Here is a 19,976-nt window from a genome sequence, read left to right as displayed (position 1 = left end):
GTTCTAGATGGATTACTCAAAAGAAATGCAGGCTTCACTGTTGCTCTGCCAGGTGTCTCAGGTCTCAAATTGCCCCTGAAAACCTACTCTGGCAGATCCCACATTCTCTCTCTTAATATCTTCCTGCTAAAATAATACTGGAATAAGCTTGGGATTGCTTATTAGAGGAATAAGGATACGGAGCAGTACTGCTACCAGACCCAGTACTCCTGTTGTGTGTCATATATTTCTTCTTAAATACTTTACGCAAGTAATTTTAGTTTTCAAAATTTCCCATTGTTTTGAAAAAGTAGTGTGTGTGTGGTTTATATGTATCTATGTGTGTGTGTGTATATATATATATATGTAATATAATTTATTTTTCCACCACTTTTAGTGTGAGTATAACTTCCTAGGTATTTTGCTCTGAAAATTCTTAATTGACCCTAGTAGCATTTTATAAATATTTTAAAGTGCAATTTATTCCCTTCATATTTACACCCATGAATTACTCATTACCTAGCACATCTTTCCTCCTGTAGGCAAACAGCAGTGGTTGCCACACTGTTTTAAAATGAAAGCTGGCAAGATAAAGGTGGGTTTCATTAATGAATGACTACTGTGATATTGCACAGCAGGCACTAGCAGCTTGGTTGGAGGTGGCTTTTAACAAAGATTTCTCACATTTACCAGAATTGCATGGGCGCAAATGATATCAGATAAACCTCACCTCATCTGCAGATAAACTTTTTTTTTTCATAACAGTATCTAATATTTACCTAATACCTTTCATCCCAAGCAATTTACAATTAATTCATCTTCATAGCTCTCTTGCTAAAATAAGAGCATTGACAAAATGATGCTGGAGAAGCTGGGCTGATTGCCCAGGATTTGCCTCTAACACAGACAAAGTGCTGTCTTACTCATCATTGAATACTTAATTCCATTTTCCAATGTGAAGAAAAATCCTGATAGCAAATAACCTGTAGTCTGAATCTCTGCAGAAGATACCTTGTAATGGTGACTGTAGGACACTGACTGCGGGATTGTACTGCAGGCTCTCTGCTCCCTTGGTAGGGTGAGAAACTGAATAGAGAGCACCAGTTGAAACTTGCAGCATCTTCAGTTATGTCAAATTTGTGATCTACTGTCATTTAGGTCACAAAGAAAAGAAGATGAAGGTGACAAAAGATGAAGAGAGGAGCTGTGGGTTCACCTTATTTTTGGGCAATAGTTATAGTTCAATCTTCCAGTGAGCCCTTGCTGTGAGCCTGCATCCTTCCCTCACTTCCAGGCAGGGTTAGGGATATGGGATGTAGGGCTGGGACAGTCTGGACCATTCTTCCTTGAAGGCCGTTTGAGGAATCCAGGTAGTGAACAGCAACACTTTCTCTCCCCCTTTTCTCCACCAGCATGTACAACACTTGTGCTCACTTGTGTGACTCTCTACTGACTACCGAAATTACAACAGGTAAAATAAGAGGGGCCTGTATTACGTCTCGGTCCTGGTGAAATCAGGTCTCATACATACATTTTCTAATGTTGATCCAGAAAAGAGTCATATCCTTTCTGCAAAGAGCCTCAGCAATATATTCCACTCCCTCCTGCATCCATGGGAGCTAGGAAGTTTGGAGGGAGACACAGACAGGCTTGGTGCATATTCTTGTCTCCCTGATCCTAAGGAGTTTACAAAGAAAATACATGGAGTTTTAACCAGTATTGGCCTTTCTGCAGTAGGAAACCTGGTCTGTCTCCTCTAAGAGCCCTGTTCTTTGTCTTCAGTATCATTCAGGATATTTCTTTAAAAGAAAGATCTCAGAGATGCTCTCAGGCTACGTTTCTGTGCTGAAGAAGGGAAAAAAAGAGGAGTAGAAGTTTCTTTTACAATAATAGCAGCTGAGATTTTCACATAACCACCTGCCTTCAGGGCCCAGGAATGTAAGAGAAACACCAAGGGCGTGTGGTAGGCCTGTCAGATTGTGCCACCGCAGAGAAGGAAACTCTGCAGAGCCAGCAAAGCAACGCGGGAGAGTCTCCAAGGCAGATCTGCCACTTACACTCTCCTGAGGTCTCTGCCATTTGTTAGCAGTGCTAAGAGCTATCCAGTTCCTCGTCAAGAGCATGGAGGCTCTGGAGACCTTTTTCTGCAACTGAAGTACTATGGAAATCGCTTGAATTACAATTTTCCAGTAGACAATGCTCTGGTTTAGTATTTCTGCACTTGTACAATAGACACACAGTTAATTAAAAGTGCCTGCAATACAAAAGAACATTATTCGTGTTGGCATAAAACACTACAGATCATACTTCTGGCTGTACTTTATGCCTCCTTGAAATAATTCTACCCCTTCACCCTCACTCACCCCCCACCCCACTCCCCCCATACACATACCCTTTCTTGATCCTGTTAATAATTTCATATGTCTTAAAAAGATTTACTGGGATTTAAAATTGTACAAAATGAGTAGCTCTCCTACTTCAATAACCCAGGTACTAAATGTATGATTAAAAAGCTTTCATTTAAGTAGTCCCTTACAGGTCTTAACTACAGGATGATTCATCCAGAGGTGAAATTAATAGGATATTTCTGGTTAATCCTGCAGTTCAGTTTTCACATGCCAGAGATGGGCAAGTAAATTTATCTTCAAAGGTCCTAATTAAGAAAAAGAGCAATGGCAAGGGTCCAGGTAATTACACCTCTTTGTAACATCATAACCTTGCTTTTTAAAAATGATGGATTTAGAAACATGATTTTATAAGTAGAGACTTTTTGCAAAATGAAGTAACCTCTTCCCCAATCTAAGCCCAAAATCCAACCAAGTACCCAAAACCTTAAAAGACCATGGCCTGGAAGCACTGAATGGTCCCAGTGGGTCCTCATGGATTTGGCTGTGACAGAACATGTGAAGAGTCACAATTCACAACCATGATTTAAGTTCTACTTTCTATTCATTGCCTAATTTGAAATTACCTGAATCCTTCACATCCTGGCCATGGGCTCTGAAGGCAGGGACCCTCAGGGTTTCCAAATCTGCTGGGGGTTGCTGAAACCAAGCAAAACCATAGGAGGACTTCACGCTTGTTTTTAAATAGCATTGCTTGGGTGCTCTATGGCTAACTAAGTATTGTTCATGGCAAAGCTTCAACACTTTGGGTATTTAGATTTGTGTAAAGCCTGGCAGTTACTTTTAAACAGCCAGCTCCAAGGGGCATTGCACGTCCTCTTGATGGAGCTGGAATGGCCTTGCAGGAACATGGGGCCAGTCCAACCAGTGTCAGATGTCCCAGCCAGGCCAGGTGCAAGACAGCCCAATCTACACAGCCATGTTCTCCTTTTGTGAAGCTGATCCCTTCAGAGAGAATGCTGTGTTACCCCCTGCTCATGGGGCTGTTTGTTAGCAGATATTGTAAGCAGAGGCTGTTGGAAAGGACGTGGAAAGGAGATCTGTCCTTGGCTCAGCTACGGGCCTTCAGGGGTGTCCGAGTGGTACGTGCTCACCCTTCCCCTCGCCTCCTGGCTCGACACACAGTTGTAGTGTGGCAGGGGCAAACACACAGCAGCAGAATGTGTCTTCAGAACTACTGAATGCTTTTCCTGGGCACCTACAATGAATCAAACTTTGTATTATCTGTAGGACGTGTGCAGCCTTCAAACCATACATAGCTCATAGTTTTGTTTGTCTAAGTGGGACATGCATCTTCCATTGGCAGCACTGGAAGGCCTTGCTTGAGGGCAATTTGGTACATCCAATGGAATAGCATTTCCTGGTGCTTCTTTACAGTGGTTCCCTGAATGCCGTTGGAAAAGCACGGTGATATACAGCCTAATTTCATAGCAAACCATGAGCCTGCTCTCCTACTGAATCTGAAGTTTTGAAAAATAGAATGTATTTTCCCAAATAAGAGATCCTTTAATTTGTGTGAATGGTGATTGCTTGTCTGCGCCTGACAATGTCCTAACAAGTTAACTCACTGTTGTGACTAAAGCACCATCCAAGTTATTTTCAGAGAGGCCTTTAAGTATTGTTCTGACCTAAAAGAGTAATGATGCTCCACTTAGGAGTGTTGACAGGGGGTGGATTTGCTGGCTTAATAAAGAAGAATCATAAAATTGCTGGGACTGAATGCTTGTTGGAATAGACCAGAGGGGTATTTTATGTACAGACAGGGCCTTCTAGAATGTCATTTCCTTTATCAAGTTTACCTGCCACTTTAGTAACAGTGTCCGTGTCCAATCCTAAAAAAGTTTTTACCTGCATGTCACAGTATCATGTCAAAAGGATGTTGCAGTCGTGTGTCCAGCCTGGCAGCAACTTGCCCACTGATGCAGAAGACCAGAAACAGATTAATGGCCTTTTTATAACTCATGTAATTTCAATCCAAGCAACCAGCGCTAGTCCAGGAAATTGTGATGTTATTGCCAGTGCCCCTGGATGTATTCATTAGCCTCGTGAAGTAAGAATTCTACCCACAAATCGCCTCTAGCACCTTAAAGTATTTTTAATACAGCAGCCTTTGATTTAAGAGTAACTATAAGATCAGTATAAAAGTAGCAGATACCATGGTGTAACGTGCTGACATGGCATAACACAGCTCCCGCCCACAAAAGCCACTTGCTCCAAGAAGACTCCCCGATGCCAGGGCATGTGGCAAGAGTGCTGGGGCACTGCGGTTGGATGAGGAATTTCACGCCTGGCTGCCCAGGCTGTCTTTGCTCTCTGAAGTGTAAATTTCCATCTTCTGAGTAATCAGACTGGTATCTTTCACATTTACAAACCCAGCAAGATATATGTCTAGAGCATAAATGGTTTTATAATACCATCATTTATATTACAACTGTCTGAGCAAGTAGTGGTGTATAGGCCTTATTTTAAGCCTGGCATTGGAAATTGGGATACTCCATTTATTATTCCCCTTTCATAGAATCATAGACTAGCCCAGGCTGGAAGGAACCTTGAAAGATCATCTGGTCCAAACTTTTGTGGGAAGGGGAGCCTAGATGAGATCATCTAGCACCCTGAACAATTACACCTTGAAAAACTGCAGCGATGGGGACTCTACCACATCGCTAGGGAGGTTGTTCCAATGATTGATTGTTCTTACTGTAAAAAATTTCCTCTTTATGTTGAGATGAACCCCCTCCCAGTGTGTCTTGTACCCATTACCCCTGGTCTTCTCCATGTGGCTCCTTGTGAAGAGAGAGCCTCTGTCCTCTTTGTAGGAGCCCTTTAAGTACCGGAATACTGTGACGGGGTCCTCTCCTGAGCCTTCTCTTCTCCAGAGAGAAAAGACCTAACTCCTTCAGTCTTTCCTCATAGTGCAGGTTCTCCAGCCCTTTGATCATCTTCATGGCCCTTGTGTGGACCATCTCTAGTCTGTCCATGTCTTTTTTGTATTGTGGGGACCAGAATTGGAGACGGTACTCCATAGCTCACCTCTATACACTCAAATTTCTCTTATACATAAAGTGCAACTCCACTTCCTCTTCTTGCCTTCCTATCTTTCCGAAAGAGTTTGTAGCCATCCATTGCGGTCTTCTAGTCATGTGAATTTTCCCACCAAGTTTCTGTAATTCCTATGACATCGTAATTCTCAGACTGGGCACAGAGTTCCGGTTCTGCCTGTTTGTTGCCCAGACTATGTGTGTACTTGCCTTTGGAAAGGGTTGGGGAGCGTTCCTCACTACTCTGGTAGGTGCGCTTATCCACCCTGTTGCTTATGGATATACAGGTGTCGCAGCTGTGGACCCTACCGGCCAAGTTCATTAGTTTAAAGCATGATTCACTAAGTAAGCCAACCTGCTACCAAAGAGGTACTGCCTCTTCTAGATTGGTGGGTCCCATCTCTCCCCAGTAGGCTGCATCCGTCAAAGAACGTCCCATGATCGTAGAAACCAAAGCCCTGGTGACAATACCGGCCACAAAGCCAGGTGTTGATCAATATGATGCGTCAACTTCTGCCTTCACCCCTATCCCTGACTGGCAATGCAGAGAAGATCTCTTGGGCCCCTGTTCCTTTCACTTGGGCCCCCAGGGCTCTGAAGTCCTGCTTGATCTTGCCCAGTTTTTGCTTAACTGTGTCATTGGTGCCCACATGACCAAGAAGCAGGGATAGTAGTCTGCTTTCAACCAGTTGTGGCAGTGTCCCTGTGACATCCCAGGTGGTGGCTCCTGGCAAGCAGCAAACTTCCCTTAACCGTATATCAGGCCAGCAGATGGGTGCCTCGGTGCCTCTCAGCAAAGAGTCACCCACTACTAGCACTCACCGCTTCCTTTTGCAGCTTTTAGTACGTGGTGCTGCTGCGGTTTCTCCCTGTGAATCTTGCTCCTTGGTTTTGTCTGCTGCCAGATGCCCCAGGGGTGTTTGCACGCCCTGCTCGTGGTGTTGTGTGGTGTTATGTGCGCCTACACCGTACCCTGCCGGTTATTGTGCCCCTTCACCCTTCCACTCTGGGCTTTGCCATTATAACCCTGCGGAAATCACTTCTGCATGCTCCAATTAAATGGCCTTACATTTTATTATTGTCAGTAGCATCTATTGTAATGAAGAGAAGCTACTCACTTGAATACTGCTACTGCCAGTCAGCTAAATTCAAATACGAAGGGGGAAAAAGCTGTAAAAGGATCAAATTGACAAAATGTTTGATACTTTATCAAGTAGAAAAGTTAAATAATTTGTTCTATAAAGGCACTTTCAGTTTTTAAGAACCCGCCTCTTCTATTTAACCTCTGTGGGTTTCAACAGAATCTTGATTTTATATACTTCTAAGAGCCTTCATTTTGTGAAATAAATGCAATTAAACATCTGATCCCTGAAAAATATTGTGGGCCAACCCATTTAGATTATTTCATTTCATAGAAATATAGCTAAAACACTTCGTAAAACTTAGTTCACTGGGTCACAGCATTTAGTATTGTAAAGTTAGCTTATTGTAAAATAGATGCATTTTGCTCAAAATCATCTAGTAAAGGCACTGTTTTTAGCAAACATGAGATGAGGAAAATTTTTAACAGGTCACATTGAAAATTTATGCTTACTCTCCATACATAATGCCATTTATAATAGACACCTGTTTTGCTTGTGGGTTTCGCTCTCCAGGTGTTTTTGAATTGCAGTTTTCCTTCTAGGCTCCTTGTAACTGACAATGTTTATTAAAAGAAAACTTGGTTTGATCAAACTGGTTAAGATGTATTGTGAGGAAAACATCATTTAATCAGCAGAATTCTACAAGTCAAGCTTATTTTTGGAGCCTTAAAAGACAGTATACCCAGTGCATGTGGAAAAATAAAACTTTCCACTGAAACATGTTTCCTGACTGTTGAAACTGTGAACTACACAAAAAAATTTATCAGATTTTTATTTTGCTATAGATTTTTTTTTTCTGTATTATATCTAAAATAGCCACAAAAGACAAATCTAGACAGGAGCCAGCACAGAGCAGCACAGTGCACGTTGCACATTGCTTACAAAGGAGTTCATGAAAGTTCACTGGGAAAAGCAGGTTCTTTTTTGCTATACAGATGTAAATACGTGACAATTCTCCACAGGTCCATACCACCAGTAGGAAAATTTCCAGTAGGAAAATTCAAACAGATAAAAAAAGTTGGAAACCTGTAATGGTCCTGCAACTCTAATTTGCATTTATCCTCACTGTAGGAGATAAGTTGCGGAGGAAGGGGCAGGAATACGTGCCCGCTATGGAAACTCTTGCTGTTCTAGGCATGGGGAGTGGTAAACATTGTGTTTTACACATCGTTTTCTAAAAGATGCAGGAGTGACTCCGTGAGATTTAGGCAGTTTCTTGGACATGAGTGACGAGGGCACCCCTGCCTCCTTCCTTGTCAGCTGGTGCACAAGGGCTCAACTCCAGCAGGACAGACAGTTGTACCTCCTGGGTCTGACGTCCTCCAGGGGTGTGAGAGAAGGAAGCTCAGATGATGCCCCAGTCATCCAGGCTAACCCAAGCTATTCTATAAAAGATGGGCAAAATTTTTTCTTGAACAGCATGGTGTCCAAGAGGACGAACATGACCTGAGCACAGCGAATGGCTGCTCTGAACAGCTTAGATGCCTCCCTACCTGTTTCCAAAGCACAGTGCAGGTTTGGTGCCTGTCACCACCTTTCTCCTCCAACCAAAACATTGCTCAGCATTCATGGGAAGTTCTGCTCAGCTGCTTGCATCCTTCATACTCTGAAATGGAGACATCTGTTGGTTTGAAACTCCTTCAGGGCTGGGATGGTGATTAAGAATAAGTAGTGTGAGTTGAATTTGAATGTGAAATGAAATAGGAGTTAAGTTCCTAAGCAGCTTTGAGAATCTGGGCCTGAGCTCATAAAATGCAATTAATTAGTGACTAGCTGGAGACTCTCTAGGGCTCTTCCATCTTTGAGATTTCAGTATGACCTCTCCCCTCCCTAGCCCATATTGCATGCTCTGAAGTCATCATTGTGCCAAGGAAGAAGGCAGACACATTTACTAGCTCTTTGATCTAGCATAATTCCACGTAAACTGTAGCACACATGTTATTGTGGCTTGGCAAGAAAGAGCAGGACTGAATGCTACCAGACCTTAAGCACTGACAATTGTAAGGGCATTGCTTAACCTCTCCCGGTCTGGTGAGCTGTGGCATCCTGTATGGATTGCTAAAGCTGATGGAAATTCATTAACACCATTCGAATGTCATTAACACTTTTACCAAGGATTATATCCCTTTAAGTGTCCAAATATGGCAATCCAAGCCAGTGCTCAAGCAAATTAGAAGCAGCAATTCCAGGAAAGAGGCATTTGTCGATGATATAATGCTGTAAGTGTCAACAGATGTCATTCCTTTATAATAAGGCATGTGGCTCTAATTTGGCACTTCTTGCCATCAGGAGGAACTTCTTGCAGAGCAGATGTCACTTCTAATCCTATCTTTCATGGGTGCCTGTGCCCTGTTAAAACTGGCATGCCAGTTCAGAAGTAGGCATGGTGCCATTAGAGCAGATGGTCATGAGCACAAGCCGTGTTACAAAACTGGTGTTTCTAGAAATGTGGATGCTGGGACTGAAGTATTACCCAGGAACATCGAAACCTTCCTACCCAGGAAAATTCCCCCCAAAGTAGGTTGATACATGCCATTAGTGCTTTAGTACTGGTAGAAAATGGATGTTATCTGTATCTTCTTTCTGGTTATTCTAACTTTTGGGCAACCACTGGGGATCCCAGGGGCCATTCTGGCAGCTGAGGGCATTGGAACATAGATGTGTCCTTGGCAAAAATGCCATCAATGCTTGGTGTTGCTTTGACAGCTCTACAGTGCCTGGGAATTGTTGTGGTTGTGGAAGACCACTCTGCTGGGCAACAAGGAGGAGAAGTGGCCCTTGGACCTGTATTCATCCATCTCTTCTGTAAGACAGTGTATGACTCTGCCAGACAATACCTGAAGCAAAACTGTGCTCCTGTTTTACTTCATGTGCTTTTTGCTTAGTGTAGAGAGTAGCATTTTTCCTAAAAGTGCTCATCCTAAGTCAAACTTGGCTTGCATTGAAGACAACACTTCAGTTGCCCTCACTGGGATCAAATACAGTATTTCTTACAAATTCAACTGTCGATAACAGTTCATTTCAGTAAATTTACTGAACATGGGATTTTAAAAAATCTGTTGCTTAGATATAGCTACTTATTTTCTCTCTGGAAATGAACCTGCTGAGAGGAATTCTAATGTTTAACTGATCTGTAATCTGTTCTTCATAACTTGTGTCAGCAAGTAGAGCTTCCAAAAGCACTGTGAGTACTTGCTTGCCTTCAAGTGTACCTCAGGTGTTAAGAACCAGCCCTTCCTACATTTAATTAACAGGCTTCAGTAATTATACAATAAGGTCAGGTTACTGTGACCTGATCTGTTAGAAATCTTAATCCGTATGTCTAGGAGAAGCTTACAGCAGATGTGTTTCTCTCTTCTCTGTTAGAGAAGCAAACCTTTCCCCAGTATGTAGTCCTACTGCCTCAGCTCCTCAGGGTACCAGACAAGACACTTCAGCAGAGTATTCATGACGTGGGATGTTTCTTGTCACTGTGATCAGAGTCATATACTGAATGAGGAAAGTTTGCAGGGAAGATTTCATCATGAATGAATGACCTTTGACAGTTCAGCTCCAAGTAGTGCCAAGAGACGGCCCTTTCAGAAGGTGGATATGCAGTGATGTCTCAGGCCCATTTTAACATGTCTGCATAGTCCAGATATCTTTGGCAAGATTCCCATAACCTTATGTTATCCTTTTTGACAAACATTATGACTAATCAGCAAAATACTATGCTGTCTTCACTCTATACCCTATAGGGCTTTAATTAGGCAGCTATACAAACGAGCTCAGCTAGCTGAACAGCTGTACAATCTGCCAGTGGTAGGCAAAGCTACCACCAACACACGGTGAAATTTTATTACAAAATGAAATGCTTATCTTGCCTAGTAGAGGTGTAACATTTCACAGGAGCCCCCCAAAAATGTGTTATGTCATTCCAAAGTGTGGCATAGTCAGCCAGTTGTCTGCAGCTCCCACTAACATGTACAGAAATTTTACTTTGTGGTGAAATTTTCGCCTTGCCCAATGAGGCTTCTAATATTTCAGTAGGGAGTAGCACGTAACTCCACTCGAGTAAGAAATCCATTTAGATGGATCCTAAAATGTGTATTTTAATTGGTGAGGTGACAGGAATAAGTTATTCTTGTTACAAGGAGGTGCATGAGCAGAAAGCTGTATTTCTACTATCTGTTATGTATGAAGGACACTGAAGATGGGTCTGTACCGCAAAAATTAATCTAGATCTCAAAACCTCTAAGTCATCAAAACCAGTAAAACATGTAAAGAAAGGAGCTTCAGTTCTGCTTGGCAGGGGCAAAACACCTCCACTTCTCAAACCCACTTTGTTGCAGGTGAGGCTAAGCTGAATGACCTCCTCTGCCATGGGCTGGGAGCACACACAGCCCAGCTCGGTGGATGCTGCTTGGCTGCAAGTCCAGCTGTGCTGGTGAGCAGGGGAGAGCCTGGAAGCCAGGCTAAGCCCAGTCTCCTGATCCCACACCCTGTTCTTCACACTGTGCCTGTGGTTTGGGCTGCTCTAACTCAGTCGGGAAAAGCTGCTATAGTTAGCCTGAGTGGTGTCAGGTTGAGCCAGCCTATGCCACTTGGTCAGCTTTTATTTAGCAGCATAGATACAGCCTGATAGACCAAGCCTCAACTAAAGCCCATGTCTGCAAGGGCATCCTGCCATGAGTAGGGTTGCCAGTGCTGTCCTGGCAGTGCAGCTGCCAGTTGAGTTAGGAAAGCACAGACTGAAGAGGTGATGCTTCCCTCTGCCCTGCCAGAAACACCACCTCCGTGTTTTGTTTGCCTGGATCAGCTGGAAGTGCAGGATCCAGCCTCTGGCTGCAGAAGCAATCATGGGCAGCTGGAGGTGAAGGAGGAGCCTGCCAGTGCATCTGCACAGAGGTGCTTTTGCAGCTCTTCTGGAGACAGTCGACTTTGCAGAGTTCCCACCCTTCAGGTGCCCCAACAGCTATCTGCATGGACAGATCTGAGGGGCCAAAACTGTCTGAGAGCGGGTGTCACAGGAGAAAGGTGCTTGGCTTTAGGACTGGAGGGCACGGGCAAAAAGGGCGGACATGAAGCAATCTCTTACAGATGTAAGTGGTAGTGTACAAAAGCCATGACTGATCACATAGTTGTCATTAATCATCAGTGATGGCACCAAACTCCCTCCCTAGAAATGAAGGGGCTGTCTCAGAGGCAGTCATCTGCAGTGCAGAGCCCCAAAGCCATCTAAAACTCAGAGAGCTGGCTCCTGTGCTGACAGGCGCTGCAGATTTGGTGGTGCTCCTTATTTTGAAGGAAGTTTTTAAGCTCAAAAATCAAAATTCAGGTTTCAGTTTTGAATGCTAAGACTTCTGAAAAATCAGCTTTTATAAAGGCATGTGGGCGTGCACAAACCTCCTCTAAAATAAATATGTTAAAGGGGATTATTTCTCAGACACCTTTGTCTGAGCCAAAAAAAATGCAATGGGAAAAAATACTTCGAGGTAAGTAAGCTAGGTTTAAGCATCGTGTGAACATCAATCCTTAAGCTTCTTGTTCTGGATGGAATAGAAACCTGTCATCAGCTTGTCCATGATCTGTTGCACATTAGGCCTGTTGTATCAGGAAATACCAGGCACTGGCTTTCAGCAAAGACAAAAAACCAAATTAGCCGGCTAGTAATCTCGTCTACTATCATAACATCATAATAGCATGGTAACCCCTCAGGGCTAATGATCACACTGCACCGCTTGGTCAATAGCATTGTTTCAGCTTGAGCTACAGAGCTGTACATTCAGTCGTGTCTCTTGATAATTACACTGTGACATGTTATATTGAAATATGCAGTGTTGGACTTTAAAACAGTAACCCTTAAAACAGTTGAAATAAAAAGCTCAGCTGGCAGGCTGCATATCTTGTAATCAATCTATAAAAATTACTTACCACTTTACAAGTAAAAATCAGAAATATAAAGTGGACATTAATTGAAGGATGGGCAAACATTCCAATTTAGTGAAAAGTGTGTCTTGCGGTTTTTTGTTTTAGACATCACCTAATTAGTGACAGTAGTTTAGGTATTTTCCTAATCAGACTATTGCCCATGGTAGTGATTTTAAGTTTCATTCTGTGCTTGTATTTCTGCTTCAAAACTGGGGCACAGAAGTGAAGCCTAGTAAAACCCAGAGGATTAATGCATCCCAATGTTCTGCAGATGAAAAAAAGTCATTCCAGCCTTAGTCATCATCAGGTTTTCCTGCTCGCTTTTCCTGTCTGTCTCTGCTATTCCCTTGCTCTGTGAGTTTGGAAAGTGGCTCAACTCCTTCATTATTTGTAAAGCTCATTGAGTTCCGTGACTGAAAACTGCTTTAGAAATGCTAAGTGGGATCACTGCTGCAACAGTTAGACGTACCTTCATTGTCATTAAACTTGGTGTCAAGTAGTGTCTAAGGATCTTTAAGATGGAAAGGGCTTGCTGTTGCCCTGTGCCATGGTCTAACCCCAGCCAGCAATGAAGGACCACACAGCTGCTGGCTCACTCCTCCCCACTCCCAGTGGGATGGGGAGGAGAATCGGGGAAAAAAAAGTAAAACCTGTGGGTTGAGATAAGAAGGGTTTAATAACTAAACTAAAATAAAATATTATAATAAAAATAATAATAAACTATAATGAGAATGGTAATGAAAAGGAATACAACAAAAAGAGAGAAATAAAACCCAAGAAAAGACAAGTGATGCGCAATTCTATTGCTCACCACCCGCTGACCGATGCCCGAGCAGCGATCCGCCCCTCCTGGCCAGCTCCCCCCAGTTTATACACTGAGCATGACGTTCTGTGTCTGTGGTATGGAATATCCCTTTGGCTAGTTTGGCTCAGCTCTCCTGGCCATGCTCCCTCCCAGCTTCTTGTAGCCTGCTTGCTGGCAGAGCCTGGGAAACTGAACAGTCTTTAACCTAGGATAGGTACTACGTGGCAACAGCTAAAACATCAGTGTGTGGTCAACATTATTCTCACACTAAATCCAAACCACAGCACTGTACCAGCTGGGAAAAAAATTAACTCTATCCCAGCCCAAACCAGGACACTCTGGGCAAATGTTTGTGATTCAGTGAACATTCACAACGCCAGCACGTTCTCAGTGTCTTGGGTGTGATTACAGCTGTGGTGGGGAGCTAACAGCTCCAAGCCTGCTGCCAGTGCGGCAAATGCTTGACCTGCTATGAAGAGCTGGAAACTCAGTCCATCTCGATAGGCTTCACATGCAGCCCACAAGACAGGGAACTGCAGAAGCAGCTTCACTCATGCTTTAATACTCTTTTGGGGTCTGTTTCTCAGCAAAGCAGACCCATAGGCATTGTCAGATAAGCTGTTTTTCTAGAAAGGATGCAAGTTTTCCAACAGAAGGAGACTTTATTGCCCTTGAGTGCAGGCAGGGAAAACTGTGGTTGTCGGGCTTCCACATGGTGAAGAGAATGGTGGCAGATATGGAGAGAGGTGGCTCAAGCCATGTGGGAGCCAGTGAGATTTTGGTCATGGTTTTCTTTGAACATGTAGCCTACAATACATTGCCAGCCCTGACTTCTGCATGTCTTTACTGGCATAACAGTGTAAGGGGTGAGTGGGTGCAGCTGGGACTCTCCAAAGTATCTGCAAGTCTTCAAACACCTTTTCTTCTTCCCTGTATTTTTTTCACAAGCAGAAGAGTAGGATTCCTTGGGGCTCATAGTGAGGAGATGATAAAAGTGAGGCTGAAGGCCTTTAGCTCCAGCAGATAGTTAATAGTCTGTTAAACACTCTACTGCAAAGTCAGCAGTGCTGCTCCTCGTAGAGTACAGAGTCTGCAAAAATACAGGGCGTTTTATGTAGGAGCACCCAAATGACTTGCCAGGTGCTTCAAAGGCAAGCAAGGAGTCTCCCCTGGTTTAGACAGAATGCAAAAGTAGAGGAGCAGGAGGGAAGAGGTACAATACAACGGAGGATGAGATCACCTGGAAACTGTTCACGTACTGCACATCTGGTGTTTCTGTACAGGCTTTTACTGAAAAATAAGAACTGGTATTCTGGGAGGGCAGATGCTACTGACTCACTGGCTGCAGATAATGGTGGAAGGCATTATCTCATGATGGACTGACAAGTACCATCTGATGAATAATCTTTCTGATTTTCCTTCAAGAAGTGAATTCCTCTGAGTAAATGAAAACCTTTATTTTCTTCTTAGATCATGAGGAATATGCATTTTCCTGCATCTTTAATTTCATTTCTTCTTTGAATGCTATTTGAAAAGAAAAGTGGAATCCAGCACCATGTGTAGCAAGGTGGAGCTCACCTTGCACTGCTCCTGGGGAGCTAGGCACTGCCCTAGTGATGTCCATGGAAGCAGCAAACATTTGTTTTGGGGGGCATATTATACATGCATGTGTTGTTGTACCCCACTACCTCTTTCTGAACTCCATCTCTGATTGAAGAGCAAAGCGTGAGACATTGTCTCATGTTAAACATTGACCTTATCTCAAAAAATCCTGGATATATTAATATTGCTATTGTGGTGGGTTGACCTTGGCTGGCTGCCAGATGCCCACCCAGCCACTCTCTCACTACCCCTCCTCAACAGGATGGGGAAGAAAATAAGCTGAAAAAGCTCACGGGCAGAGATAAAGACAAGGAGATCACTTACAAGTTGCTGTCACAGACAAAACAGACTTGACTCGGGGAAAATTATTATATATATTTCCAATTAAAATAGAGTTGAATGGTGAAAAACAAAGACAAAAAACCTAAACCAGCTTCCCCCCTCACCCCCTTTTTCCCCAGGCTCAGCTTCACTTCTTCCTTCCCAACTCCTCTACTGCCTCCATCCCGCCTCCCCATCGAGCAGCGTGGGGCAGGTGGGGAATGGGGGTTGCAGTCAGTCCATAATAGTTCCCCTCTGCCACTTCTTCCTTCCCACACTTTTCCCTGCTCCAGCGTGGGTCTTTATCACGGGCTGCAGTCCCTCAGGATAAACCTGCTCCGGCGTGGGGTCCTCCACGGGCTGCAGTGTGGATATCTCCTCCACCGTGGTCCTCTCCGCAAGCCGCAGGGCAATACCTGCTTCACCATGGTCTTCTCCAGGGGCGGCGGGGAACACCTCCTCCCCCTCCTTCTGCTCTGCCCCTGGTGCTCGCCGAGGCTGTTTCTCACACTTTTTCCTCACTGCAGGGCAATGTTCTGCCGTTTCTTAAAAACATTTTCCCAGAGGTGCCTCCAGCTTGGCTGCCAGGCCAGGCTGTGCCCTGTGGTGGGTCCATTGGAGCCTTGCCACGGACACCCAGTACAGCGATGCAGCTTGTCTCCCTGAGTCCGTTTCTTATTGAAAGATCAAAAGCTGAATTGCTTTTTTTCTTTGTTATTTTTGACTCCTGAGGGAGTTTGTCCAGCCACAGCACGAGGCGCACAGCTGGCTCTCTCCAGGCACCAGGCAGTTCCAGTTCAGGGGACCTGGTGAGGCCGTGTTTGTCAGCTTTCCCACCCACTCATTTCTATAATTAGCAGACCTCTTATGTTGTGTTTTAGACTATAAAAGTGTTTTCAGCTGGCGGCCCTTCTTCTTCAATACCTAGAAAAGCTTTTAAACTTTTTTTTTAATGAGAGGTTATGTAACTCCCCTGGACACCTTGTTCTTCAATGCGGGAATTGCTTCCATTCGGCCAGATTTGTGAGTTGAAACGTTCTCCATATAATACATTTCACAATAGAATAAAAGGTTTCCATTAAAGGGCACTTGAACGGCATTTCTCTGCAAATAGGAATAATTTCCTCTTCAAGATTAGTGTTTCTACAATTGAAACTTTTAAACAAATAGCCGAGGAAAGAAAAAATTTTATACGAGCAGCGCTACCCAAACCGACTGGGTGAGCACATAGCTGAGGCCACTTCAGGAGTAACTTCAGGAGGGTGATGCAAACAGACTGAGGTGGGCACACGCACTATAACATCCCCCTGGCACCTGGTAGAGATGTCCTCGTGCACAGCCGCAGAGGAGACTGGGCCAGACTGGGCCAGATTTTCTGCTGACCTGACTTTACTGAAGTCAGCAGTGTTTTGTCAGCAGATAATTCAGCACGTAATCTTAAATGTTTGTTACACAGGTGAAAAATCTGTGTACTTTGGATATAAAACAACGACCTGACGTGCTGAGGGGTTGTTATGGGCACAGCAGTGTAAAGATTACAAATGCTTCAGGTTTTTCTGTTCTTGTGTAGAGAATAGTACACTGTTTTGTTTGAATTTTTAATGTGGCTTATTATTTGAACAAAGGTCAAATGTGTTTGTAGAAGTCCATGTATACTGCAGATATGCGCTTTAAACTAAGACTTATATGCAAGCAGCCTTAAAGACACAGCAAAACGTAAAGCTGTTTTGTCAGAGCCAAAAGGTATATTCTTCTTCTATCAGAAAAGAGGATTTTCTTTTCCAACCTGCACTTTTTTCCTAGTGGATTTTCAGTAAGAAAGGCAAAAAAAAAATCTCTCCTTCACTTGCACACATTTAAGAAGCCTACGTCTTAAAAATACTGGAGACTTGGACATGCCAATTATTAAAATAATGTTATCATTTTCCTGCAGGCAGTACCTAAATAGTATTGTATTATATCTTTTTAAAATAATGGAAATAAAAATTATAGCCCTTTTCTGAAATTCTATGTATTTCTTGCCACAATCTTCACTCATTTTTTCAAACAAAATGTTCATCCTTCTGCAAATGTTCAAGTCCAGATGTGCTGTAATCTTTTGCTCGTCTTAGGCTTTCTACAAAATAGATAAAGAAGACACTCCAACTTTGCCTTTTTCAAATGTTAAGAAAAGATTGATTTCCTTATGTCTACAAGGAGCCTAGGTTGTCATTATTCCCTAGATGTCAAACGCAGGAAGAAAGCAAACCCATTAGAGGTTTTGAAAGAGGTCAATATAAACTGGAAACTTTGGCAACCTAAGATTCATTATGAGAATATGATTGAAGTGGATGTGAAAGTTAAGGCAGATTTTTTTTTTTTCCCCACCTTATTATTCAAATGCCTGCGTGTGGTCTGAGAGACTGTCTGTGGGAAATCCCTCCTGAGCAGGAGAATTTGGTGCCTTGCACCACTGAGCCCTGCTATTCCCCTTTATTCTGACAACCAGCAATTCCCAAGTGTTAGGGTGAGTGTGTAGGGTGGCTCCTGTAGCAACTACGAAGCCAGAACCAACTCATCCACCCAGATATTTAGAATTGGTTTCTTTATGAGCCTTGCAGCCAGACACCTTTATGGAGCTAGACCAAAAGTTCCTGTTGGACTCAGACTCCGACAGCTGCCAAGACTTAGCATTTAAGTAACTTGCTGGGAGCTCTTTATTTCTACATAACTGTTTGTATTGGCGAAAGTCCATGTAACTTAGCCCAAGTTGCAATGAGAATATGTCTTTGTAGATTATAATTGCTTATACAAGCTCAGTCTGTATGCCACAGTTCACATACATTTTTTATGAACTTATAATTAGAGCAATTTTGGTCTCGTGCAGGTTCCAGCTTTGGAAATGAAGAGCAAACCACTCCTAAGGTATCTGCACCTTCTAAAGATGTCCCCAAGGGGAGCAGCAAGAGCACGACGCAGGTATTGAGCAGCACAGCACCTTCACGCAGGAGCTTACTTCCAGCACCAAAAACTGCCACAGCACCTGCTGGTAAGTGCTCCAAACTTGAAACAACACCTGCATTCGGCCAAGAAATGCAGAAACTTTATTATGATGCTATTTTGCTGCTTACTCAATTAATTTTCATGCCATTCTTGGGCACATTGCCAATGTGCTGATTTGGACTCTGCTTGCTGTGGGCTCTTTGAAACACAGTCAGCAACACAGCTATAATCTCATTTTGTGAACTGTGTCTGGAGTTGAAGGCATTTAGTGTCCCTAACTACACATGACAGAGATTTATTGTATATATTATTGGTTCTCACCAGACACCTTTTTGAAAACATTGCATTGCTTTAGAGACCAGAGCATTCCATTGAGCAGATAATTCATTGCTAGGTATGCTTGCAGGGATGAGAATACTGCCCTCTAAGTTTAAGCGATTTGTGGTGTTTTCTCTCAGAGACGGAGAAGGAGGCAAGTAAATAAAGCAAAAAAAAAAGTATTGTTTCCTAACTTAAGCCCTCTTTCAGCTCAATCCAGCTATGTCTCAAGTCAGCCAGCAATAATTCGTAGTGTCTCAGGAAGGTTTACAGTTTTCTGCCAAATGCGTTTTTTGTTGAAAAATATGTGCATCTTTCTGCCATCTCCTGCTCACACTTGTTTCCTGCTGCCCCTTCCCTAGCCAGGCGCTTGGACATGGTGTTTGAACTCCAGGTTCCCCTTGGCAAGGATGTAGGGTTGTATCCTCCTGGGTAGGACTCACCACTTCTGAGAGAGCAAGGAGCAGCCCGTGCTGCCTGCCCTTGAGGACTGCTAACGCTGATCCCATCTGCCTGCCCACTCGGTAGGGAGAGATGAGGGGCAATGTGATGGTGAACATCTATTACACACTCAGCACTGGCAGCATAGAGAGTCAAGTTTGAGTGTGATGGATGAGTTAGGGCTGTTCCTTGTGACTTGCAGGCAGGGTCAATGTGATTATTGGTCATAATTATAAAATAAGTTTAAAAGAATGGCTGTAGACACCCTCTCCCCTGGTTACAGATGACATCTCCTCACCCCAGTTGGCTTCAAGCACTTTCCTACTCACTAGTGGACAAGGATCCCCTACTCTGTTCCAGCTCCTGTTTGTCCCATTGCCTTTCTGTCTAATGTGGCCCAGGCACTTACCTTTCTGCACTGCCATGGCCCCTGGGCATCCATTGGCCAAGATCTCAGAGTGCCCTGAGGAGCCTCGTGAAGGGCACAGGGTTCCTCAGGGCCCAAGAGATATTGCTATAACCACAGCAAGCTCTTGCACACCACAGTCTCTGTGTGTCTCCTTGTTCATTCCTGCTTCCTCATGCCCTGGGAGATCCTCCAAACCTCTCAAAGGAAAGGAACATTAGCAATCATTTAAAAACAAAAGTCATTTGTAAAGCCGTAATTGGAAGAACTTACTGGTGAGAAGCCTGGGCCTGAACTGGTCATTGAACTCTTGCATGTGGCTACCGAGGTCAATATTGCATCTTCTAATGTGGAGGGGAAGGAATAATATGGTTTCAAGATTTATATTCCTGGAAGACACTTCATAGATCACTAAGATGACGGGGTGCATGAGGTGTAACATAGTACTTTAGTGAGTGAAACATACTCCGCTGTGTTTATATGACAGTAGTGAAATATGAATTTATGTGACTTAAGCAGTATCCAGATTTGTTCCACAGATGATCTGACACAAAGTTACTCTCCAAAGCCAGCATGTTTTTCAGAGGGCTTTTCTGTTGCTATTAGTAAGCTGGAACCTCGGAGCTG

At 43.5% G+C, this 19,976-nt stretch overlaps 1 protein-coding gene across 5 annotated transcripts in view; it reads left to right on the top strand.

Annotated features, from left to right (window-relative positions):
* MTUS2 (microtubule associated scaffold protein 2) overlaps positions 1–19,976 on the top strand; it is a 310,760-nt gene that overhangs the window by 207,033 nt on the left and 83,751 nt on the right. For all 5 annotated transcript variants that reach the window (XM_069808064.1, XM_069808063.1, XM_069808065.1 and 2 more), the window contains one exon: positions 18,069–18,230. In XM_069808064.1, the coding sequence (XP_069664165.1) occupies positions 18,069–18,230 (162 nt within the window). The remainder of the gene's footprint in view (positions 1–18,068; positions 18,231–19,976) is intronic.

This window comes from Haliaeetus albicilla, chromosome 20, assembly GCF_947461875.1.
Source record: "Haliaeetus albicilla chromosome 20, bHalAlb1.1, whole genome shotgun sequence".
Taxonomy (NCBI): Eukaryota; Metazoa; Chordata; class Aves; order Accipitriformes; family Accipitridae; genus Haliaeetus; species Haliaeetus albicilla.
The sequence above is the reverse complement of the archived record's forward strand: the minus strand, read 5'-3'. Positions and strand labels throughout refer to the sequence as shown.